At 44.3% G+C, this 26,875-nt stretch overlaps 1 protein-coding gene across 2 annotated transcripts in view; it reads right to left on the reverse strand.

The window, feature by feature from the left end:
* The window catches only part of GCFC2 (GC-rich sequence DNA-binding factor 2), a 326,773-nt gene that overhangs the window by 94,307 nt on the left and 205,591 nt on the right, over positions 1 to 26,875 (reverse strand). For both annotated transcript variants that reach the window (XR_013596099.1, XM_078647698.1), the window contains exon 11: positions 13,820 to 14,019. Coding sequence is in view for 1 of the 2 variants with exons in the window: in XM_078647698.1 (XP_078503824.1) it covers positions 13,820 to 14,019 (200 nt within the window). In the remaining variant the exon portion in view is untranslated. The remainder of the gene's footprint in view (positions 1 to 13,819; positions 14,020 to 26,875) is intronic.

Consider the following 26,875-nt stretch of genomic DNA (forward strand, 5'->3'; position numbering starts at 1 on the left):
GACAGCATTGTGTCTTCAGCAATCGATATATTATCGCAAGACTTACTGTTATTACAACATGGTCAGTCACAATTGCGTTCCATTGTACAGCTTGGCTGGACGTTACAAAATCTGCGTTCAGGCTACGTGCCTTGGCGTTTAATCAACACAACGTCACTATTCCAAATCTTTAACCTTACTGATAGACAAATCGGTATGGCGCAAAAGGGTGCTGATTATACAATCTTGAGCATTGAAAAACTAGAAAGATTACCAATGACAATGTCAGAACGACCTGTCAGTGAATGGATAATCCACGGAATCATAAATATTCCAATCTCAACCTTCAGGTTTCAATACTGCCAAAAATATATACAGGCTGGCATGTACGAGAAATTGGGAAAGGGGTACCTTAAAACAACTTGGAACCTGCCCTATTCACATGCATGTGTCAGTAATAAAGGACAGAAAGTGTTTCTTAGTGGCAACAATTGTGCTATGTCACTAAGCGGCACGCTTCTGTGTAACGGTATTAGTTTGCATGGAGCCTGTGAAGGGAATTCATACAACCTTTCATGTCACCAGCAAGGCGCACCTGCAACTGAAATAGAACCATTCTTTCAAAGACTCTATAATGGGAGTTACATTCTTATTGTAGACCGCAGATGTTGCAGTCTTATGCCCGGGACTCCTTATCTAGTCACTACGACGGCGAAGGTCAAGTGCTGTGGACGCTCTTTATTCCCCAGCTCCTTTCCAGACAGGGAGGCAAGGGCATGGCCCAGTTTGAAAATTACTTCTATTCGAATAGATACTTTAAGCAGAATGAAAACAGTGCTTCTTCAGACGCCTACAAGGCTCACGTCATCAAAAGAAACGTATGATCTACAAGTCGCAAGGACGACTGCAGAGATACATACATTATTATCAACTAATTCCCCCGTACATTTCGCGGAAATCCTAAGCGAAATCTTAAATATTTCTGATACCAATGGGATCTCAGGGGTATTTAAGACAGTATTTTCGATGGCATTAACACCATTCAAAGCCATACTGGGTATTTTTCCAGATTTCGTCCATTCGATTTTTGGCGGACTTCCCCTGATCCTGGGACTGATTGCAGGAATCCTATTCCTAGTCCTTATTTTCCGTTATGGCAACCCATGTCACAGATCAAACTCTCGCGACAATGGAAGATACGATCCTAGCCATTGGATACCGGGACCGGATATCAAAAATCCTGGGACTCTCCCGGCTTAGAGACCTAAACATGACTTGGTTTCTATCATTTCGACCAATGTGGCAAAGGTGTGTTTTACCTGTACTAAGGTGTCTGCTATGCGGAGAAGAATGCGTGTTAGACACCTGTCTGACGCTACAATCGGATGCGCCAGTGGATGCAGATACACTGTTGGTTCCTACCAAGGTTCACGCTTTGTGCTGCCCTCAAAGGCTGCCAATCCTGATGACGGCATTCCTGGAATCTTCACCACTGCGATTGAAGAGTAGTGAAGTTCAAGATGAAAGCAGCATCGAACAGGTACGACCTTCTGTCAGCAATGCGAATCAGAATGTCAATGCAGACAATCATGCGCACGAATGCATGGTTACCCCTATTTCCGACTTAGTGGAACTTTCCCATGAAGCTGTTGACAGTTTTTTCGAAAGCCTGAATGATATGATGTTCTCTCCAGAACAGAAATAGAGACTTTTGAGCAAGCTCGCACACGGCGTTCCCTGAATTCGGCCTTCAACTTTAAAAATAAAGTCACATGAACAATTCTTCCCACCAGTTCATGGACAACAATTTTTTAGCAGCCCCAAATTATTTTTCACAAATTTTTCGGGACACTTATCTTCTACTTAAAGTAAGAAACTATTCCTAGAGAACTAAGATTTCTATTTTTAGATACTTTATAAACTTTAGTTGCCCGCTGGGATGTTCACAAATATTTTATTATGTGATGAAATGGTCTCGAACTTCCTTTCTGTATAGCCATATTAAGAGCCATTTCATGTGTATTTCTCATATACCAATAAGCAATAATGCATACAAATGCGTGTTTACTTTTGCATTTAATTCATAGCTTAAGTGCATACAATATATATGACTGCAATTTTTCAGTATATTTGAAAATTTCGAAATGCATTTATGTATTTTGGGGTGGTAAGGTATACACTATACTCTATAGTATGTTGTACTATGTTATACTATGCATAGATTAGTAGATATGACCATAGTTAGCATGGAGTGGGTGTCGTGTATTTCTATAGGTTCTGAATCAGTCCCCCTATTCCTGACCCTATTCTGGTTAAACTAACTATCAGGTTAACTAACAGTCAGCCCATGAGGCAAGAAAACCCCCATGATGCAGATACCGTTATCTGACGCAGTCACACTACGGCACAGGAACGTGTTATCTGATTAGGTCATAACGCTTGAGATCTAATTAGACAAGCGACATTCCTCCAGCCCCTGATAAGGCATACGACGTTCTCATAACAAATCAAACCTATGACAACCTGGATAATCCGTGCGGCCATTGTTTTGATTTCACAGAGAACTTTAGTAAAGAATGTGCTAACGAGCAAGTCGTATGACATCTTTATTGACGTATCTATGTCCATCCTTACGTCAATCTCGGCACCTTTAAGGTATAAATATTGCCGATCTTGCCCTATGCAAACACACGCGTGGTGACAAGACGGAGCAGCCATACTTGCCGAAGCCGAGAGCAGAAGCAGACCCCGCTGGCGCAGCCCCGCCTTCTTGACGCGCTGAGAGACGCGCTGCTATCTCAAGCCGAGAGACCCAGCACCGGCGCTTTCGGGCAGCCCTCGCAGGCAGCCTGGAATATCGAGAGCAGAGAAAGAGATACCATTCCTCATCCATCCTAAATTCCAGGTACAGAACTGAATAACCCCTCACAGAGAATTCTTTAGTTATTCACTTGGCAAAAACAAACTTAACTTAAACTGTAACTTTCTATTCCCGCCCACGCATTAGACTTAGGTCAGGTACACGGGGTAGGCGTATTTAGAAACACCAGTTGAGTACGTTTAGTCAAATGTATATGTGTATGTAAATATATTTTAATCATTTTAAACATCATATGGCTCAGAAACCATATCAATGTTTTTACAGTATTATTTTATACTATTGCTTTTAATGTATGCACTTTACTTAACTATAAGTATTGCAATAATATCGATCCATTTCTCATGTATGAGAAAAGAGACTGATCAATAAATAACATCTTTTATTGAACACGCCCGTCTCTTCCTTTTCTCTACATTCTGATGAGACTAAGAATGCACGTACTGACTGAGTAAAATAATTGCCTTGTGCTCACACGACTCTCGAGATTGACTCTTGATTAGGGGAGAGCAAAGTTGTCATGTTCTATGGTTGTCAGAAACTAAATCCCTTCTTGTCTAATCAGGGGAGTTAATTCCTTCCTTGAACATTCGAGAAAGTTTCTAGCGAACTCTGAGCTTAGCTGGCAAACCCAAAAATTAAGTCTAGTATCGACAGTAGTAGACCTAGTTAACGTCTGGCCTAGGCCTTTACTGCTGTAGGTATTATTCCAATGCGCAGAGCCTATTGGGAAAATAGGAGCTACACTACAGTCTCTTACGCAGTCCTCTATATTCCTCCCAACGAATTGCAGCACTCTCTGCTAGTCCCCACTGCACAATCTCCTCCCTCCATCGGGCAACTTTCCAAGATTTCCAATGTCTTGTCGGCAAATGTTCTGCTATTAGTAAAGTCAAGTCTGCAAAACGAGAAGTCACTCTAGACGATTTAGGTCAGGGGTATAAACTTAGGAGACACTACTCTAGTGTGTGCCAATGGCTATTCCCTGTCCATGTTTACATTGATGTCCCCACGTCCAACCAGTAAAGTGCCAGTGAAGGACAGGCCGATAACATGTGAGTCAGATCCACGTCCAATGTGTGGCACTCCGCAGAAAGGCTGTGGGGAACACCATGTTTATTTTGTTGTTCGTGAGTTAGGCTCTGTGAGATATTGAAAAGGTATGAATTTAAAGCGCGTATTACGCAAGCCCTTCTTTTGAAACTGCAATAGGAAGGACCATTCATCATCAGTGAATGCCCTGCTAGCGTCGGCCTCCCACCTGCGCCTAAGTGAATCCTGGGTTAATCCAAGATGCGCTAGGAGTTGGCGGTACAGCCATCTGACATGGTGTCTTCCGTGCCCCACAGTGTGTAGCACTTGCAACAACCCATGTGTACCGGCCTCAATTAAAAACCAGAGGCCAATACCAACGGATGTAGCCAACAATACTAGCATATGTGTATCCGGTAACCCATGAGTCTGTGCAAACTTGAGGTGAGGCATCAAGGAACAGTCTGCGCAGAGCAAACCCACAGTTAGCACCTCTCCCTGATCCCAGGGGCGTAGCATCCAAGCTGTCATAGTGCCCAAAGGAGTGAGGGGGCCACACAAAGGTATATGGCACCGATGAACGTGTGCATCTCACGGCAAGTTTCCAATATGAGAGAGCTATACATAGCAAATAAGGGCCCCCGGTGGGCAAAGAGGGGCCTGGGCAGAGTAACTTATGTAACTGTCCCCTACCAATCATACGAGTAGCATTACCAATTTCCTCCAGATTGTGGCCTGCCACACAATTTGCCGACCATTGTAGTTGCCCCGCTATACAGTAGGATTTCAGGTCCGGAGCACCCATGCCGCCTTTGTCCAGCGGCAACTGTAGTTTCGCAGGCTGATTCTAAGAGGGCCCGGGCCCCATAAGAGTTCTATTAACAGTGAGTTTAGCGTGGTGAACACCAGAGGCAGAACGAGGGTTGGTAAGTTCAGGGAGGTGCGAAGTCGGCCCTGGCCCCAGCTACGCAGAACCGTGCCTAGAGAGTCTGTGCTCCTTACCTCTTTCGTCTACAGAAACCTCCGATGTGAAGATTAAGTCCGCAAAGGCTTCTTCTTTTGCCTCATCCCAGAGTGTACTCAAGACCGCGAGTGATACAAAAAGGTCTTAGGGCTCCGGGCACGGTCCCGCAAACTCCTCTTCTTCAATCGGGACCGGGACCTCTGCGGAGTCTCACTGGACGGTGTTGACTGCTGGGCGGCAAGGAGATTCATAGCTCGCTCCGGCAAGGTTTTCAGAGCCATAGCCCGACAGTCCAAGCACGACTTTGAATCATGGTCGCCCTCGAGAAACCAGCGACAGACTAGGTGTGGGATCAGTAACCAACGTCTTGCAGTGGCAGGCACTGCATGGCTTGAACCCAGTCTTCCTCGAAGACATCCAAATTCTGACTAACAAAAAGTTGAGAAAAAGCCTTTTCAAAAAGTGATAGAGGGGTAGCTCTTCCCGGATCTGTGCTTAACTGGCACGGACAGAAAAGAAAAGACGTCTAGGTATCTGGGTGGTGCCTATGTAGGGATCGCCACGTCATAACCGACGCCATCACCCAAAGCCGAATGGAGCCACCCGATGGCGCATGCAAGGGGTATTGCTCAGAGAAAGTTTCCAGATCCAGCATGACGCCTGGGAAATTCAAAGATAAGCAATCTGCAGCTAGAAATCCATCAGATAGAAGTGGTTTTGTCGTCGACCTTAAGACTTTAGAGGATTTCTTCAGATGAACCCCCTGTCTCGAGATCAGGATAGGCCCGGTAAGGAACACATGCTCATGTTTCTTAAGGTGCCTTCTCTTTACACACAATTACTTTTGACATACATTTGCATGCTTGACAATGCAGGATTACACTCTCCTAATAGTCATTACTTACATTTCTACTTCATAGGCACACTATCACGACACCTTGAACATTCTGTACAAGGGATATAGTTCACTGCGCAAATATCGTTATTGACCAGTAGGCGACAACGCTATCCAACTAGAATAAACAATTGCTCAAAACAGGGGTTGCGACATGGCTACATGGGTGCTGTTTATTATACAAACAGAACCACTTCCTTGTCTGCGGAGAGGAGCACTTCGCTGACATTGCAAGGTCACTGCATGCCGGAATTCCTGCTCAGTTGGATCCGGTGTATCGACACAAGGGATGTCCAGCTCTACACCAAGACAGACAACCTGATGACACTTACCCTCAGGTAACTGGGTGTTCGCCCACCCGGCAGGAATTTGGCAGATCACCCACCCTACGCAAGACTGGGTCAATGAAGTGCTATATAGGGGTGCAATATACACAGCACATACATGCCCGCATATATTCACTGTCTTAGCACAATGGCGGAATTGTTCATCCTTTTCACTGTTGACCCTGTAGGCACTTTCTCACCAGGCCTATCCCTTTTGCTGGATGTTTCAGTCTTTGAGGACTCATCACTGTCCTCCTCGGATAGAGGGTGCTCTTTGGATTTTAGTTTTTGGAGCCAGATTAACAGTCTTCCCTCTCTGTCTTTCAATGTTTTTTGGCATAAGGTGCAATATATCTTGCAGTCTCTCACCCTGTGCTCTGGATGTAGGCAGTAGGTGCACTCCTTATGTGGGTCCTCTGAGTGCAGCCTTTTTTCCACAAGTTCCAAAAGTTCTGAATAGTCTTTTTTTAGTTGTCTCTAACATGATGATCTAGCCAAAATATATATAAATATCAGTTGTAAATGATGTCCTGAATTTAAATCTGCACTAAGCTTGACAAAAAAATAACAAACTGAGCGGCGCTCAATGAGACTCCCATCACAAGGCACTCAGCAAAAAATCTGAGTGACAGAAGCAGCTGTGGTGAGAGTTCTTAAGGGAGCTGTCAGCTGATTGGCTGGACTTAGGGTCTTTTTAAATGTGGAGGATAAGCTATTAAAGTGAATGTTTTTAACATTAACTCCTAAGTGAATCATTGACTACTACTTTCTACGGTACCATGGGACTCCAACTTCGATGGCAGGGAATGATTCAAGAATGTGACTATGACGGATCAAATACTGGAGAACTTACTTTTGCAGGTAAGAGTGTCCTGCATTTTAGGAGGTGGTTTTGTGATGGTCTTCCCAGTATGTGAGTGGATGAAAAGTCTCTTATGTTGAGCATAGAGCTCCTCCTGGAGACCCTGGAGGATGAGTTGCTCCTTCTCCTTTGACCCCCACGGATGACATGGTTTTGGGGGCCAGGTGAGTGTTTTAGCCCATGGTCGCCAAAGTGTTTTCAGCACAGAGTGGTGTTTCAGAGCCGAAAAGGGCTTCCAAAGACGATGTGGGTGGTGGTGTCGAAGGATCTGTCAGCACTGGAGGAGGCCCGGAACTTGAGCAGTTGTTGTAAGCGTTGTGGCTGGCATGAAATTGGCTTCAGGGCCTTCTGTCAGTGCTAACCAAGGACATACAGTTGAAGTCTTTATGCATTGGTGTACCTTCTGGACTTCGTGCTCCTCTGTCTCAGATTCCGAATGGGAGCTTGGCTTGGTGCTGAGCTTGAGGGGCTGTTCGCTCGAGGGCCTGGACTCTCGCTGTTCCTCGATATAGCGGTCCACTAAGAAATCTGGGGTGTCTTCCTCCTGTCGGTACTCCATGATGCCTCAAACGAGGCTCCGATTGCGTCGGTATCGCCATGTTTTCTTTGAGCAGAAGGCGAGTCAGGCGGAGCAGGTGATCTTGTTGTGCTCCGGCTAAGCACAGAGGTTGCAGACCTGGTGGTGGTCCGTACAAGGGTATTTCGAGGGACACTGAGGCCAATACCGAAAGGGAATCCTTTCAATCAGAGTCAGCATTGTTGGAGATGGAGTACAAGGCCCCTGGGAGGGGCATCGCCCTGTCGCATTGAAATATCGGATGCTGAACCAGAGGAAGGTTGCGACGAGGTGGGAAACTGAATGCAATGTCGAAGTCGAAGAACCAAAAAGTGTCTGACAATGAACACCAAGAGGTGTTGACTCGGAGCTCAGGCGATAGATATTCGAACCAGATGCCGGAAAGAAAAACAATGAAGCAGAGGCCCATCTGTATTACCAGTCAAAGGAGGAGTCACTATATCACGTGACTCGAAAGATTTCTTCACAGAAAAACAGGTTGCATATGTTCTGAGTCCAACAATAGATATCAGGAGCATGAAGAGCCTGTGTACCTACAGCTGTACTGCCACAAACATGGTTTCTACGAGGTTCAAGGTAGCAAATGAGAAGAGTCCCTGAAGTAGTAGTTCAGGGTGGAAACTCTATTTATTTATAAAGGAAGTTGTGAGGAAATTTGGTATATTACCTGGTGTGGTTGTGTGACCTCACCACGTAATGCACTCACCAACCCCCTTTAGGATCAGTAGGTTTCATATGTTCAACCTTCTAGCTCATCTCTGGGTAGCTACTGCTCTGAGCAGCAAGGCTTACACAAAGGAACAAGTGTGAAGCATATAAAAAGCACCAAAGTAATTGAAGACAAAATTGACCAGACACTCAAGAAATCCTACATTAAATCATTAAAAAAAAAGACTGTATTTTTATGGGTTTTTTTAGACACCACAATGAAAAGAATCCACCAGAGGGTTCTGGAGATATAAAATGTACAAAGTATAGTAAATTAAAACATTTCACTCAACCGCAACCAAGCATTCGCAAATTCAATGAATCTAACATAAACATTTTGAGTAAAAACTTTGGCTAGTTGCATTGCAGTGCATTAGAATTACTTGGGGCAACCAACTCCAACAAAGAGCTAGTCAGAAGGACCAGCAAGGTCCTCAGAAATCTTTACCTCAACAGGTGCCAAAGCAATGGTTCTGCTGCAGTGAGATATAAACATTACCTGCATTCTTGTACAGACCACTACTCCTAATGTTATTCAGTTACAGTGTTTTTCTAGAGCACTTCTTCACCGAGTGGTACTAGAGCACTGTACATTATGACAATAATAACTTACTGAGTATGAGAATGTGCATACACAAAACATGTCAAACAAAAATTAGAAGAGAACTCAGATAGCGGAGAGGTTAAAGGTTGGAGGAAGGGAAGGCTAGGGTATGAGAGAATAGACAGATAAAACATCAGAATAGTGATTGAATATTTTCCATCAGGCATGTGGGGGAATTGTCACAATGGAGGTAGGGGCAGGGTGAGAATAGCCAGGTAGTCCCCTCAGGCGACAGATGAAGCTGGCTGATGGAATCTCTGAAAAGGAGTGTTTCGAGATGTTTTCTAAATGAGAGAATGTCAGGTGCCACTCATGTGAACACACACAGATCTATTAGCACAAAACAGTCTGAAAGGTATTTCAAAGGCTTACATTATGGGATTAATGTTTGTCGATTTGAGAACCACAATTACTTTATGGAACGCTCATATATGAGGAGGCTTCATACCACTACATAATAGCAAAGCATCCGAACATAGCAAGCTGAATCAGCCAGTCATTAAGCTGCCTGCTAACACTTTAGCTGGTTTGAGGTTTTTGATCTGGCAGAGGCAAGTAGTTCCAGAGTACAGCGGCTTGGGCTTCAAATGGCGAACCACCTGCTTGAGTTTTTTTGATTTTTTTTTTATAAAAGTCAAACCTTTATGGAAAATACAGAATACATCAACGAACATAGTATTAAAACAAGTTGGTCACGAAAATGGTACCCGAGCTGAAAAAGGACTTCCGCAAAGTTACGGACATTGCGTGTTCTCAGTGGTGACCAACAGATCTAGCCAGTGTTTACCCGAATGGAGGAAGACACCCTGCACACCTATTGATGTAGATGTCACTTATGATCTGTCACGCAATATCTGCTCAGATTGTTCACTCAGACATTCGAGAACCCCTGCTAGGAGGTTTTCAACTTGAAGTGAAAACCACCAGTCACCTCCAGAGACGCAAAGCCTCATGGCACACTGTGCTACTTAATGAAGTACTTTTGTACAAAAAGTAAGGGTTACGTCCAATATTGATAGCCAGACAGGAAGTGGCAAATTATTTTTAAAAAATGGGAATCTGACCACCTTATTTTGTGTCCTGCTATTTATTTGAGCAGAATGAGGACCAATATATTTCTTTTGTTGGTCCTAGCTATTTTTTGCTAAACTATTTACATTCAATAACACATTTTTATCAATTAGTCATTGGTTGCTTGAACATAAAGCGATACATACAATGGTTTACACAGCAATAAAAAAAACGAATTCATACAAAAATACACCTTTTCACTGTTGATGAAATTTCACAAATTCATAGGACAATACACCTTTTCACTGTTAATGAAATGTTCACAATGTATGTATTACACCATTGATTTATCAAACCAAAATTGACAAGGAATTCCTTAACAACGCTATTTCTGATCCTTTTTCAGGGTTCCTTAATCCATGGGGGTAAGCTCTGGGTATTATGGGACATGAAGTCTAAATTTCCCTATCATGCCACTTAGGCTTAATGAATTACCCTCAGAGTAAAAAAAATGTGCCAACACATTTCTAATCCCTTGGAAATCTCAGGGGATTTTCTTCAGGGCAAATGGTGTGATGTAATCTGAAAGAAGTTAAAATGGAAAATTATAATTGGGCCCTTCTCAAATATTAACACTGTTTGTGACACTATTTCAAATAAAGTTGTGGTACCCGAACTGGTGTTTATGGTTGAGTTACCCAGGATTTCGCCAGTTTGATTTATAATTGCTGAAAGTGAAAAAATAGCTATATTGAAGGTTACTAAGCAATAATTATTTTAAGTTGCTTTTAATGCGCTTATTTAAATAAATGGGGTGCTTACTCAGAGTTGTTGGAGCCACATGTGTGTCCTATTTCTTTTTTTCTTCTGTTTGCTCACTTGATTTGTGTTAAGCATTACACAGTAGTTGCCTTTAATTCAACATGTATTTTGGGCAGTAAAGAAATAGGTTTGAAGAGCTACTTAGTTGCTTGATTAATTGTGTGTGAATTTTTCGGGCCAAAACAATGTTTCTGTTCTTTTATGCATCGAGCTTAACAGAAGCGATGCTTTACTTTTAAACCTTTAACAAAACAGGTACGTTCATTATTGTGGACTCATCTCACTGATTTACAAAACTTTCACTTATTTTGAACTGAATTGCAAACACATGCATTCTTTTCGATATGCTCGAACGAAAAATACCAATCCTTGTTTTATTGAAAAACTGAGACTGCCTACTTACTTCAGCTGTGGGACAGCATGTCGTATCGCTCACTTTTGTAATTTTAACGCTGTTTTTAGTCAGTTAGTTTCAAGTTGCTCCAACACCATGACGGGTGTGCATCTGTTTCTTTGAAAAGAAGCATAATACATAATGATCTCCACATCTCCACCACTCGCAGAAAACCCCTTCAACCCTGCCCTATCACTTCAATCGCCACTGACCGCACTAGATGGGAAAGAGACTTCCAGTTAGACAACCCACAGATGTTAAGCGGTCTTCTGAAACTTGTGTAGTGTGAGAAAGGTTCCCTTGATGCTAGGCTCACTGGAGTGTAGGTTCCACTGCAGAGCACGAATGTGCAACCTTGCATAGTCAACAAGGAAGATGCACAAAGCTAAAATGCAGAAAAGACTCACAACCACCTTCATCTTGTTCTAGGGCCAAGCCCAAATCATCAGGTTCATAGCACGAATGTCCTGGATTCGCTACTGCAGAGGAAAACTCCTCAACTCCATTGTGTCCCGGATAACCTTAATTAATGAAAACCTCTGCAAAGGAATCAGGTGCGACGTTAACTTATCTATGTTGAAGTTGAACAAAGGCAAACGTTTCACCATTCTCCTGAAGTGGTACACAACTGACTATGGGAAGCCCACCTTCTGCAGTCAGGTATGGTAACAGAGGGACTCCCAACATCTGAAGATCAGCGACCATTGTGGCGGCCTCGAAAGGACTGAGCAGCAGTCTGCAGTATCACTAGTTGGATATGCTGGCCTACTATATCCCAGCACCCTGGAATAGCCTCTAAATTTCCAGAACTGGTGTGAAAATGGTTTATTAGGGGTCAACAGCCCAAGGAAAGTGGTGTAGTTTGCTGTTTTTAAAAAGTTCAAAAGCAAAGCAAAATCTGCCTTCTCTCCAAAGACCCATCAAATGCCATGTCCATTAGAGAAAACTATACATTGCCAGTGGATCTCATCATGTCAACAAAGGACAACACTAGTGCAAACTGCCCTGACATCGCAATCTGTTGTATCCAGACATATTCGGATTACACACTTGGAAGCATTCCACCCATTGTGTATGGTCTGAGCCAATGAGGCCCTAAGGTCCCCCAGGACCGCTGGCAAGATCTGCTGGACCATGTCCCAAAAGAGTTTTCAGACCGCAACTGAGACGCGTGGAAGAAAACATACATTTGCCAAGGGTATCTAATCCTTTTGTATTCAAATCTCCACAGGTGTGGGGGGGGAAAGGAGTTAGGATTTATCTTACTGGTCGAGGCCTGTACAATAAAGCTCTCAGGAGTTGGGTCCTTGGCGAGGAAAATTCAGGTCACCAGGCGCTGGCTTATGGCGTCTGGCCTTTTAACAGGCAGCAAAAAACATGGCTTTAATCAGGTAGTCATCAAAGCATCAGTGAGGGAGTCAATAAACGGAAGTAAAAGCTAAGATGGATATATAGCCCAGGCTATAGGATTTCCATACAAATATTTGCTTTAGTTTCAATGGAGGGCAGCTGTCATTTTATCACTTCAGCTGCAGTCCGAACCATCACTGTAAATGAGGCACTTTCTTCCATTTGTGGCCCATGTGGCAAGTCAAACTCTGCATCAGAGGAAGTGTCAAGCCTAATAGTGTTCTGTAAATCAAGCTATAAGCCATAATTTGTGTAATGAGGGGGAAGCAAGGCTTCCTCCCCACCACCACCACCATCATTATCATTATCATTAATAGCCTGGGAGTGAATCCCGCTCTGGTACAAGAGAAGAGTAAGAGCCAAAAAGATATTGGAGCTTCTGTTGATAGTTACTACGCAATAAAAGATTAGTTAGGGTGCAACAACTGGTTGCACCTTTGTATCTACTAGAGTGACATTGGTCTAGCTCAGACTGACGTCTGTGCAGTATCCGACATGGGTATCAGCACCGGATCATCATTCGGAGCCAGCGGCACCAGTGTTGGGGGGGCAGGAAGTGGTTTGGATTATGGGACTGGAGAAGTAGTCTGTACCAGAGTCAAAACAGGCCCGGTAACAGGTCCCAAGGAGACAGATTGCGCTGGAGAGTGACCCGCCAGTAGCAACCTATCTGGGGGGCCTGTGGTTTTATGGGGCCTGAAGGATTGCCAGAGGAAACTGGTAACACACGGAAAATTTGCATCATGGACACCGTCAGGGCTTCACTCTGCTGCAGCATCAGCCCAGGAAACTCTGGTTACGTCTCAATCAACTGAGGGATTGGCTCCATGGCAGGTGACTTCTATGGAGGACGACTGACACTTTGACGCGCTTGCGCCTTCTCTTTGAAATCAATAGTGGTGGGCTGTGGTTGGGTCCAGTTTGCTTGTTTATATTTGTGTTTAGACTTTGATTTACCAAATTAAATTGCGCAGGAAGTGGAGCAGTTATAGAACAGTGTAATGATTGGGTACAGGTCCACTAGTCGGACCGCAGGCAGGATCTGCACGAGTACCAAAACTTATTTTAGTGTTTGGCGACGTACAACTTCACCTTCCTTTAAATATAGAACATGATGCAGCTAATAAAAATGACAACCAGCCTTGAGAAGAATATAAAATTGTTCACTTGTTCACCACTTGTTCACCACACAATTAATAAAAACATGGAATATTTTAGTTTTTGTAGGAAATAGGAGCAGGAGGAAAGACTAAAACAAGCTTTTCAGGGATCGAGTACTACACTTCAGAAAGTAGATTGTGCTGCTCTAATGTAAAGATTTTAACATAAGAAGTTCAACAATGGTGAATGGTAGTACCTCAAGAGGATTCCAAGTGATTAACTGAATTCGGATTAGTGGATCTAAAAGCTTGGGGAGACAAAGGCTTATGTATGCATCGTAGTAGGAGTCTGGAAACTTCTCACGCCACTCCTGGAATTTCAACAAGATATTACGGATGTCACAAAAGTCTTCATGTACATCTTCGAAAAGCCTTTTAGACTTCTTTAGGATAGTACCTGAGAAGAAATAAGTATATGCATCACTATACATAGAAGTGTAAATGTAAGTAATTACAATCAATCAATCATGGAGTTTATAGAGCTCACAGCTACTCAGAGTGTCCCGGCACTACCAGGCTCTCAGACAATCAGTGTTAAAATAAAATTATTTAAATGTACTTTCAAATAGCCAGGTCATAAGAAGGCGTCTGATGGTGCGTTCATCCCTTATCGTCTGAAGTTGAAAAGCAAGTAAATTCCAATTCCATGTTTTAGCCGCAAGAAAGTAGGGGTGTGAAATTCCTATAGCCCGACGCCAAGGACATATTGTTTGGGGTCAAGGACAAGTTTTCATGTTTGTTTTGTCCTTGGGACAAGTATGCCCTACCCTCTGCAGCACAAACCCTTTGGATAACAGATCACAATACCACATTATGGATCAGGAAAAAGCATTGTCTGCAGTTAAGGTAATATTTGTGTCTATAAGGTAATGCTGTTTGTATTTATGTTTCACTAATAGAAAGCCTTTATTATTAGGGTGAGCACTCTAAGGAAATGTAAGTTAAGACTGCACTTCTGACGTTTGCAAAGTTTAACAATATAAGGTTACGTATAATGCTTCCAGGATGCGGTCTGATTAGATGCAAATATATGCAAAAGCTTGAAAGCAAGATTGATGATTCTTTGCTTTCAAAATAATATGTTTATTAAAAAAATGCTAAACTACTGTGAAATTTTGGGTACCATTTCTTTGAAGCATCGTTCAGCAAAATGTGTTGTCGCATGCTAGTATTTCCCAAAAATATTCATAATGAAAAATCAGTGTAATCAGTTGCAACAAATTTATAGGAAACAAAAAAAAACAAGCATTGGCAAAGCCAATAGGTATGACTTTGCTTGTCAGCCTTTTGGTTATGTCAATACGTGTCTCGTTTTGACATGGGTTTTGTAACACTTTTTCATTGGGGGGAGTTCCGTGCCCTTATCATTATACAAACATTTGCAAAAGCAAATATATTTTTTCGTCTCAAAAACCACGCATTGCCACAGTAGTCCTGGCACTGAACACAATTTCATTGAGTGCAGATATGCTCCTTGTGAAAAAACAGAATGCGGTCACTCACAGTGAAGCCAGCTGGTTGATAAGAGAATTTTTATAAAAACAAAACGCCTGCCCTTAACAAGGGCCCAATTCTTAAACAAAGTCACAAAAGCGCACCTAAGGTATATATCCTTGCAGTAGTGCCGATTTAGCGGAATTCATGAATTCACAAGACTTACAGAAATAGGTCAGGAAATCATTCTCCAAGAATATGTGTATGCTGCATTTTGCCCTGGCAAGTTCACTTTACCACCAACCACTGTTTCCCTCAACCCTTGACAAAGTTTTACTTCTGCCCTTGTCAGGAGTAAATTTCCAACCTTTCTCTATACGAGAAAATATTAGAGAGAAGCTGATGAAAACCCAATACACATGCAAGTTAGTAGGTTTGCACAGACTCAAAAGGGCATTCCAACCATGGAGAACTATTGTTTACTGCTACCTTTAGCCCCAGTATGTAGATCTGTTGAAAGGTGGCAAAATAAGGGAATTGCTAGTATTGAAACCCTACTAAGGTATAGGCTCTGGCATAATAGGAGAGGCTAATATCAAAGCTCTTATATAATGAGATTGTTGGCATAATTTGTCGATGCACTACATGGCACCGAAGGGAAAAGTGGATTTTGTTTCAAGACAAGTAGGTTTATGAAGGAACTTGGCCCATGGACAAGTAGATATTTAATCAAATTCCACACCCCTGGGAAGGAAAAGGAGGAGCCATCCCATTTTTCCTCTTTTTTTAAAAATATTTTTGTTATAAAGTTTTATATAGCGCGAACTTGACCCAAGAGGGTATCAGAGCGCTTTACATTTAGGATCGTTGCGTTACAAGTTACACCAGATACAAGAGCATAGTAAGTACAAATAAACAACGATTCAATAATTCGTAGGATGGAGGGGAGGAAGGAGTAAAAGCAGAGAGACGAGGGGGAGCAAATGCCCAATGTCCGGCTGGGTAGGTGACGGTCAAGGGAGAAAACCAGGGCCAGACTCCTCATTAGCTGTCAAGCAGCTCCACCGGTCATCGGCCATGTTACTCAGGTCTCAGCGTTCAGGAAAAAACTGTTTTTAGTTTATTAGAATTTGCGAAGGTTATATAGTGCTATCTAGACCCGGAGGTATCAGAGCGCATAACCAGGGGAACGTTGCATTAGAAGGTACATCAAGAGGATTATAAAGTGCTGGCTAGACCCGTAGATATCAGAGCGCTATAGCAGAGGAACATTGTGTTACAAATTACATCAGTTACAATAGCGTAGTAAGATGCAGTAAAGAAACAACGCGTTGAGAGAATTGATAGGAAAGGAGTGGAGGAAGGAGCCATAGCAGGGAGACGAGGAAGAACTGAGTCCAATGTCCAGAGAGACAAATAGAGAGGGAAAGGGGAGAGATGGAGTGATACGGGAGAGGACGAGGGGGAAGACAGAAAAGAGATAAAGGGAAAGTCAGCCCAAAGACTGAGTGGGTATGTGACAGCCAGGGAGATAATCCAAGGCCAGTCTCCTCTATAGCTCTCTTGGAAGCTCCAACGGGCATCGGTCAGAAAAATGGAAAGAAAGGAGACAGGGAAAAGACAGAACGGCAGAAATACGCAAGGGGGGGGGGAGAAACAGTGTCCAGTGTCCGGCTGGGCAGGTGACGGTCAGGGGAAAAACCAAGGCCGATCTCCTCAAGTAGCTGAACGGAGCAGCTCCACCGGGCGTCAGACAAAATGCACGCTATAGCGCTGGCTAGACCCGAAGGTATCAGAGCGCTTAACATAAGGTTCCACAAAATTAAACAGTACATTAGAATCAGGTAACATCAGTTGCTAGAAAAACATTTCAAGAGGATAGATGCGAAGAAGGGTAAGGGGGTAGGGAAGGTGGGGAAGGGGAATATAGGACACGGAGACGAAAGGGAAGTCTGCCCCGAGTTTGGCTGGGTAGGTGACGGCTAAGGGGGAAGTCCAAAGCCCATCTCCTCTTTAGCTATCAGGTAGCTCCAACGGACCAGGGCCAAACAGCAAGGTCTCGGTTAAGAGTAAAACATTTTAAAGAGTATTGGAAGCCAAGAAAAGTGGACCGTAGAGGGGGTGGGGGAGCAGCAAAATGAACAGAGCTAACAGAATGAATCATGATCTGAGCGCCATGGATGAATTCTGCCCCAGGTCTCTGGCGGTAGTTTGCGTGTCTCACAAAAGAGGGGAGGGCAGGTTTCGCCATGCCAGCACCGCAAGGAGGTATCACCAACCAACTCACCCTCGAGGATGCTACCCCTAGGGATCGGCTGACAGTACTGATTTACTGCGGGGAGAGGTGGGTTAGCTGGGAGATCGATTGGAAAATAAGCGGGAACACAGTACCTGGCTCCCGTCCTCGGCAATTTGAGCAGAGTGGCAGTACGAGATCCGCCATCTTAGGGTCAGGCATCGTTCTTAATTAGTTCGTCAAATAAGTGCAGACAGTCCCTCTGACTAGCGATGCAATTAAACCACTCACAGTGCTATAGTAGCGGTATTCACATCCCCGCTGTAAACAGATCACATTATAGATTCACGGCCGCCACTTTAAGGTCAGGCCTCGTCACCCAAGGAGCACCATAAAGTCCATGAATGAAATTATAATGGCAAAAAAAAATATGAAAAACCTCTTACCGGAAGGGGTAGCCAGGCAGGCAAATGCTTGCGATTCAGTTTGTTGAATAAGCATTCAAGGGTTTAGATGCCATTTAAAGAACTTTAAAGTCGCTACTCGTGATCCGCCATTTTGAATCCTCGGCGCTGCTTACTTGGCTTCATTATCGATTAAGATGCTTCTCTTGGCCAGATTCGATGTTCAATCCTGCTGCGGTGACCAGGCAGCCTCACCATCGGTGACCGGGCTCTTGCAGCACGGGCCTTACTACCAGGGCGTTATCAGGTAGCGGAGGTTCATAAATCCCGCCAGGCGCGTGCTTTGAGGCACTATCAGGCTGCTTCCTTGCAATGCAAAAGCAGGAGAAATCTTAAAAAACGCTTCTTGGAATTTTCATAAGCATAGGGGTGAGAACGAAGGATCGGATGAATTCGGTCAGAATGGAGAGAAGGGATTAGAAATCATCCCATTATTGCCCGTAACGGCAGCAATGCTCATATTACAAAGCAAGCACCCCTCGTGTCGAGTGCTTACCTTGAAGAAACTCTGCAGCTCTCGGATCCCGTCATCCAGATCTGGAGTTTCCCCACAGACGGATGTCTGATTTCGTCCCAATCGGCTGTCCAAGGTGTCAGGACCACAAGAGGCTCACAGCAGCCACTCCTGTCTGCAGGATAGAGCGGAGGGCACCATCTGCCGGAGCTTCAATGCCATGCGGCCATGTTGGTTGTTGCCTTGGCCACACCAGTTCTTGGAACCATCGTCAGCATCAGGGGAGCACAAGGATCGGGCCGGATGATACTGTGGCTCTGTTTGATGAAAAGCTTGGCCCACTGGTCACAGCCTCACTCTAGTGCCGGGCTTCGGCACAAAATCCTTGGCAGGTAGTACCGGCAGACGCTCCTGGGTAGCAGCAGTACCTCGGGATACAAAGTAGATTCTTCCAGCACAATCGCCCACACCACGGCAGCTCCTCCTGTCGCACAGTGTCACTGTTAAGGGGTTCATGAGTCCTGGCATGCTGGTCACACAAATATTTCCACGGTGGCCACATCCGGCATATGGGGTCACCACTACGGAACAATAAGAGCTAGCTTGGCATGCCCCACGCAGTGCTTGCAGCACACCTCATTCTACGGCGGCCCTCTCTTTGTATAATGGGGTCACCAATAAAAAATCCGGGGTTAGAACCTGATCTGTGCAACGCCAATCCTCAGGCAGGTAGTCCTCACAGTAAGGCCCCACACTTCACCCTCATGCTGCGGAGGGTCCCCTATCTCCGCGCCCTCCCCCAAAGTGCTTCCTGGTTTTCGCCATATACAATCGTTCATGGATGTTGCCCATTGGTGTGAGGGCGGCTGCACCTTGGAGGGGGACCTTTACCTCAATGACTCCTTCCTGTCCTTTGAGTCTGCAAAAGAACACTACGGGTTCCGGAAGGCCACTTCTTCCTATATGTGAAGATAACCCACACGATCAGCGAAACCTACGGCTATACAAGGCCCTGAAGACAGATTGTAGAACTGACTGAACAGTGACCAGGGACAGGTGGGAGGAGGATCTACCTGTGTCATTAACAGAAGGGGAATGGAAACGCGCATTCATGAAGGGCAAGGATCTCTCAAGCAATGCCTGGTTCAAGCTTACACAGTTCAACTATCTCCACCGCACCTACCAGACTCCCCTGCGCTTATCCAAGTTTGACACATCACACTCACCTAAGTGCCTGAGATGCAGTGTCACCCCTGTTCATTTCATGCATGTGACCTGGGATTGTCCCATGATCCGCTCTGACTGGAGCACACTGCTGGACACCCTACGGAGGGCAACAAAGCTCCCATTGAGCCATAAGTCAACCACTGCCTGCTGGGGGTACTGCCGGTCCCTAGAGCCACAGCCCACATAAATTTAACATGCTTGGGCTGGTCGCATATCCATCCACTGGAAGCTAGCCACAGCCACCCCTCCCAGAGAAATGAAGGACAGATCTCTGCCAATTGCGGGGGTAGCAGAAGACCGCCACCTACGCACAGGCCGAGATTTAGAGACCTGGGGACTTATGTTGGAGAGTACTCAGGGGATAGACCACACTGGAGGGAGCAACACTAATCGCCCACAGTACGGGACCCTGTCATCCACACAGAGCGACCCCCTGGCGGGCTCTCGCCCTGTTTCAAGACTTCACAATGAGTACAACTCCAGGCTCCCCCCGACCCCCTCAATGAGGCTACACTTCCTGGCCTACAACATGCAATCAGGTGTCGGCCGCCAGCTGGCTTACATTCCGATGCCTCGGAAACCCTGTAGATTAATTATGCCATTTTTCACTAGACCGCTACCCACTTAAGCTCACATTGCATCATCCTCCATTCACTCAGACACACCCCGGACGGGGACAGTACAGGGACAGGGTGTAAGGGATGCTGCAACATGTGAAAACCTCTCTCGACCCTCAACCAAAGACACACAAGTATAATGAGTGGGAGGATGCCCTTACCGCCAGACACAGTCGGTAGCAACAATAAGTATAAATGTTCTGTTTGGTAAAAAAACAAGAAAAATAAAAAGTAGTAATATGATAGGTAGATGGTAACTATAGATGAATCGCTCCTGCGGTAGCACCTTAGTGGCTACCGGTCAGGCAATATGAGGTGAAGCCCACCCACCGGGTTTGTCTGAAAGGTTGCATCTGAAAGGAGGACTGGGTTAGCACAGAAGATTTGCCGATAGAAGATGCCTGCAATTTGCCGCCCTGTGTTATAGGAACTGTACCAATGGGGCCCTTGGCGGGGTGATCACATAATTACCGATGTTTCAGAAACAATGTATGTACAATGTTCCTGATTTGTTCACTAGCAATAAAAAAATGTAAAAACAAAAAAAAGGCTCCACACTGGATCTCACTCTCTCCATTGCTCTTCTCTTTCTCACAGAGCACACTGGCCTTGGCAAGCAGGCAGGTGCTGGTACTCCAGGACAGGCGATCTTAGTATTTCCTGGGTGATGTTCCCTCACTGAACAGGGAAATTAGCTGGCATTAACCCTACATCCTGTTCAGAGACAGATGTCTTGAAGAGTTTCCCTATTCACACAGCCCCTCTGGCTGCTTGGCAGATGTCAAAGTTTTTGGTCTCAATCTCCCCTTCTTACAGTCCTTTTCCAAATACCAAATGTGATTTAGGGTAGGAGTCTTTAAAGTTTTATGTTGGGGTTCTGTTTCTTTTGAAGTGCACATTTCTCCTTTCCTCCGAGACTTCAAAGCAGACTGACCCACAACACAATTAATAGGAGTGACCAGAGTTTGCACCTGGATGTCAGCCACAGTGATATGTGCATTGAAAGGTTAATCCCAGACTCCCAGTCCAACACTTTATTGTTTCCCTTATCAGCCCCATCTATGTTCCAAAGATGTGTCCAGGCCTCTTCCTTGAGATCCATCACTGAATCAAAAATCAACCTTTTGAAGTGTAATGGGAGAGCCCCTTCCTCCTGTGTCCCACTCATCTCACAGGAATGCAGCAATACACATGTGACTTTGCCCACCCACACCTTAGGACATACACTCGACGGTGTGTGTTCCAACCTTCCCTCTCTCACAACCCTACCCCCCGTCCCTCAAATTTGGACGGATCACTGCCTGATCCCTTTCCATATTAAAACTTCTCGCTCACCTACGTCCAGCAAACCCAACCCACATCCTGACAATTCCATCAACTGGAAAAAGATGCAAGAAGCCTTCGAACTCGAACCTATTTCTCAATCTCATGTCCCCATTTTCAACGGAGAAGTCGAATACGACACTAATCTCTTCCACAGATGGATTGCTCAGGAAGTCAGTGCACGGGCCCCCCCTAATCGTTCCCGAAGATCAGACAAAAAACCCAAACTTAATGCCCCCTGGTTTACACCTGACGTAGCCACATCACATCTCGCCTGTAGAAAGGCCGAACGTAAGTGGCGTAGAACGTATGATAACGCTGACCGACTATCATACATTCAACTAAGGAAAAGTTACCACTCCAACATAAAATCAGCTAAAAAAATGTTTTACATCAAAGCTATCAGTGACTCCAATCAGAAAAAAAAACACTTTTCTCCATAGTGAAATCGTTCACCCAGCCCAAATCCTTACAAATTGAAATACCCCCATCCCAAGACCTATGCAATAAAATAGCCGACTATTTTGAGGAAAAAATTGACGCCATTCAAAAAAACTTTCCCCCTCCCCAAACTAGCCAAATCTCACGAGATCAGCCTCAAAATACACCCCTTGGGTTTACTCTAAAAAATTTCTCGCCGGTTAACCTAGAACAAACCAGAGAAGTGATCTTGGCATGCAAGTCCGGGTCGCCCTCTGACCCCTGTCCCCCCAAAATTCTCCACCAACTCATCGATGTAGTAAACCCTATAATCAACAACATTGTTAATTCTTCTCTGCGCACGGGCTTCGTCCCTCGCCTGTGGAAACAGGGAATAGTTAAACCCCTGACGAAGAAAGCCAACAAACCCCCGTCAGATCTTACCAACCTTCGGCCAATCTCTCTCCTCCCAGCCATAGGAAAAATCACAGAGCAAATGGTATACAGGGAACTCAAACAATATCTTGAAGCTCACAACATACTACATCCGCAACAATCTGGCTTTCGCCCCAACCACTCTACCGAAACAGCACTGATCGAGCTCACTGACTCGATTAAAATGCTCCAAGACGAGAAAAAGAACGTCGTCCTCATCCTCCTAGACCTTACCGCGGCGTTCGACACCATCTCTCATACCATCCTGATCAGCAGATTGGTAGACACAGGGATCTCCGATGTGGCCCTAGCCTGGATAAAATCCTTTCTAACCGACAGATCCCAAACCATCGCTCTCGGTCCTTTCCACTCCAAAGAGAAGAGAGTCTCCTCTGGGGTACCCCAGGGCTCTATCTTAAGCCCTCTCCTCTTCAATGTCTACCTCATCCCCCTCGTATCCCTTATTGAGTCCTTCGGCATACCTGTAACATCGTATGCCGATGACACCCAACTCATTTTACCCTTGGATAAAAACTCCACCCTTGCAGAGCTGAACCTCAAAAACTGCTTGAAAGATGTCTTGCAATGGATGGACTTTAACCACCTTAAATGCAACTCTAGCAAAACGGAGATCCTCCCCATGGGAAAAAATACCACCTTCTGCCCAGCCCTCTGGTGGCCAGAAAACTCTGCTGCCCCTCCCAACACCGTAACCACTGCAAGGAACCTCGGCGTCCTGTTTGACACCGATCTTTCTTTTGACCATCACGTCAGGACCGTAGCGGGCCGATGTTTCGGAATCATTAAGTCCCTGAAAAAATTCTTCGACTTCCTACCGCTTGACTCCAGGAAAACGGTAGCAGTAGATCTAATAATCTCACGCTTGGATTATTGTAATGGTCTCCTTGCTGGAGCCAAAAAGGCCACACTCAACAAACTTCAAAGTGTTCTTCACACCGCAGCCCGACTTGTCTTGAAGCTGCCCAGGAAATCGTCCATCTCCGCCGCTTTAAGATCTCTTCACTGGCTTCCCCTCCACAAGAGAATATTTTTCAAAATGCTGCTTGTCGCTTTCCGGGCTTTCAATAGCTCCGGCCCACTATACCTTACCAAACGGTTCCCCCATTACAACCCGTCCAGATCTCTGCGCTCCTCCCATGACAACCTCATCCTCCCTGCCAAGTTCAATCTGAAGACAAAAGGCGGCAAAACCTTACACCACTTGGCCTCCAAAGCCTGGAACCTCTTGCCCAAAAATCTGAGATTCAAGACCCATGAAAAACATTTCAGAAAATCGCTCAAAACCTGGATCTATAGCCTTAAGGATGACTACATCAAAGCCGCTATATAACTCTTCTCCCCCTAGAAACTGATCTGATCCTCTACCGGGAAATGTCAGCGCCATGATGCTCCTTCCGGAGCGACCGTTGCGCTCTACAAATACCCTCACAAATTCACAAATGTCTGGGGGATTCCTCTCCTCCTAATGTCTTCACCAGGCAGGCCTGGGCTTCCCTAAATGGAACCCAGGGTCCTCCATAAAATGTACCATTGCAGGCACACTTGCACTCAGTGTAGATTCACAGTATGGGTTCTCTCCAGTATGCATTGCGTATCTACAGACACTCATCCATTCAACACATACATTCAGTCTGCATGTACTGCCCAGTAATGTGGCCTTTCTATATTATACCATGGTGTGCTATTTGCAAACACACTCACCATGTGCACGCTGCACAGCACTTCACCCTTCGGGTATTCTCCTTCACGCAAGCACACAAACACCCAGCACATGCTTTCCTTACGCATGCACTGCACTGCTCAGCACTACATCTTTCATATCATGTATTCCTCACAGGCATATATACACTTACACAGGCACTAGTCCTGCACTGTATTGATCTATACCGGTGCTGTATCCTTCCTAGGTTCACATACATTCAGCGCAGAGTCCCTACTCCTGCCCAGCACTCCAGTTACCTGATGTAGGCCAAGGGTAAGTTAGGTACCCAGTAGCAGTACTTAAAAAAAGGTAAATAAGCCTGTAGACCTCACTACAGTGACACAGGGTAAAAAGGTAATGTTCACTACGACTGATCACCACACTCGTATACTGCCACCCCACACGTGTGCTGCTTAATTCTTGGTGAAGGAGGTAGCCCTACACTAATTGAGGGTATGACTTTGACTTTGGGTGCCCGTCCCGGTCCTACAAGACTGAGGTCAGTGAGAAAGGCCTATGTCATGACGCACACACATAATCCAGGTTTGCCCATGACAAAAATAAAATCAGCATTAGGGATCCATGCAACAGTACAGTTGGGCACTCGGGGTAGGGTTACAAGTCTTTTTAACATTGGCTCCAAACAGATGGCAATTAAACCTGGGAATTCTATTTATTCAGCTTCATGCCCTTCTGCACAACATCGAAACATTAGGAATGAACAAACGGTTGAAAAACCTTCAATCTGTACTACGTTGTTTAAGCAATGACTAAGAAATTCAATCAAGGGGCAATCTATTAGGCCGACTTACCATGCCTTAAAACAAAATTCTCATGAGTGACCTATTGTGCATATTGTGACAGCAAATTATTTTTGACTGTCTCTTCATTTAAGGAGCACCTAAAACCTAGCCTTCACGCAGCAAAGAAAACAAAAGGGAAAATCTGTAGTGGTTTCTGATCCAGTGTCTGTGGAGGCACAAACTAAAGAGTAGATGGTGCAAATGCTCAAGCGTCATTTATACTACTGATAAGTCACTTTTTTGGGAGTATGAAGGATATTACCCTGCCTCTCAGTCAGGAGCTTCTTAACGTCAGTTGTGTAGAGCCATGTCTAAGAACAAATATCAGATCCAGTCTGGTGCCTGTGAAAGGCCCCCCTCAAACAAAAAAGAGAGAAGCATTCTACAGCTAAGTACATTTCGCCATCTGTATGTATATGGCAAGTGATCAAAAAACACATGAAAGGATCCCTGGTTTTAGAATTATTAGGGGGAAGAAAGCAGGGGACAACACAGTAAATCACAACAGAAGCTTCTCCCTACTATTACTTTTTAAACTCCGTAATTCATCCAAACTATACAGATCCCACAGACCAATCAAAATATATCAGGAAGGTACATATCATATTAATAATTTCATTTTCAAATATCACACATTTTCATAAAAAGATACAATAAATATTTCAACAGGACAGGAGCCCCACAGAAAATGTAGATGAGGAATAATAAATTGCAAAATACCGTTCAACAGAAAATGAAGAGAAGTTGCAATATAACCAAACAACAAAACAATAATGACTACTGCACATAACATCATATAAAAACAAAATGTCCTACATACAAATATATAATACACAATAATCCACCGACGTGCGTTTCGTAAAGTATGTTGTACACTGAAAATTCCTTCATCAGGACTTTGCGTATTGCAGACGGCCCCCCGCATTTTCATCTACCTTAAATAAGAATATCTTATCTTGAATACACAAGAGTTTTGTTTTGTATCTACTGATTTTAAACAATCAAGAACTCATTGAATTATTTTGCACACAAGTGCAGGGTCTCCCTGTATACCCTGGATGGGGCATTACATTTTCGTGCGAGTCACTGAATCGCAAAATAGCTTTTACACATACCAACACCCTTTTTTGTGATCGCAAACGGCCCGATTTCCCATTTGCGACCGCAAAAACCGGTCGTACATCTGGCCCTTTTTTCATTGTAACTCATCTTTTGGATCATAAAGTGTGAAGCCACTATTGCCATCATATTACGGTGGCAGATTGCGTGTAAGTGGCAAGTTGCCATTTTTTAAAATCACGTTTTGTACTTTTTTGTTACTAATGACTGCTCAGCTCGAGTTGCATTCTTTGAAGCAAGGGAATGGTTTTAAGCAAGTATATAATGTATGAGCCTGGCCATTGTTCTATTCACCACCTCAATTTACATTCAAGAAACAAATATAACTGAAATAGCATAGTGCTTTGTTTGAATACAGTGACCAGATAGATTTTGACGTTTCTTGGCAATGGTTTCAATTCAGTCCATGTCCAGATATCATAGCATAGAGTAGCTAGTAGTTTTCTTGCTAGGTTTTGTGCCATAGAACAAACACACAAAAGAGTCTTCAAGAATCATGGAAGGCACAACTTACACGTTTTTTGCATATGTATTTATGGAACTTTTGGCAGCACTTTAGGCAAAATTCAAAATTAGTTTTCTCTGTCCTCAACATGGAAAAGCCACACAATTAAGCAATTAAAAAATTCATCGTCATAGACCTTCTAGAGCAGAGTTCAGAGATCCACTGAACCCCGTTGAAAATCCCTGAACCTCAAATACAGCTGTTCATTCTTGGATGAATGATTGGTACTTAAGGTTCTAACAAATTCAACTTTCTACATGAAGCATTGTATCTAGACTGATCTGGACCAGAGCCCTGACTGAAGACTTCCTTTTCTCACTTGCCTTTATTATCCACTATTCTTTCTTTACCTTCCCTTCCCTCGTTCTTTCCTTCTTGCTTTTCTCATGTATTCATTAATGTTATCATTTGATCTAATATGATACTTACCAATACCACACATGCTTCTTAACCAGATCGCAGAAAAGCCAATAAATAGGATGTTAAGTGTGGG

Source organism: Lissotriton helveticus, chromosome 6 (assembly GCF_964261635.1).
Source record: "Lissotriton helveticus chromosome 6, aLisHel1.1, whole genome shotgun sequence".
Taxonomy (NCBI): domain Eukaryota; kingdom Metazoa; phylum Chordata; class Amphibia; order Caudata; family Salamandridae; genus Lissotriton; species Lissotriton helveticus.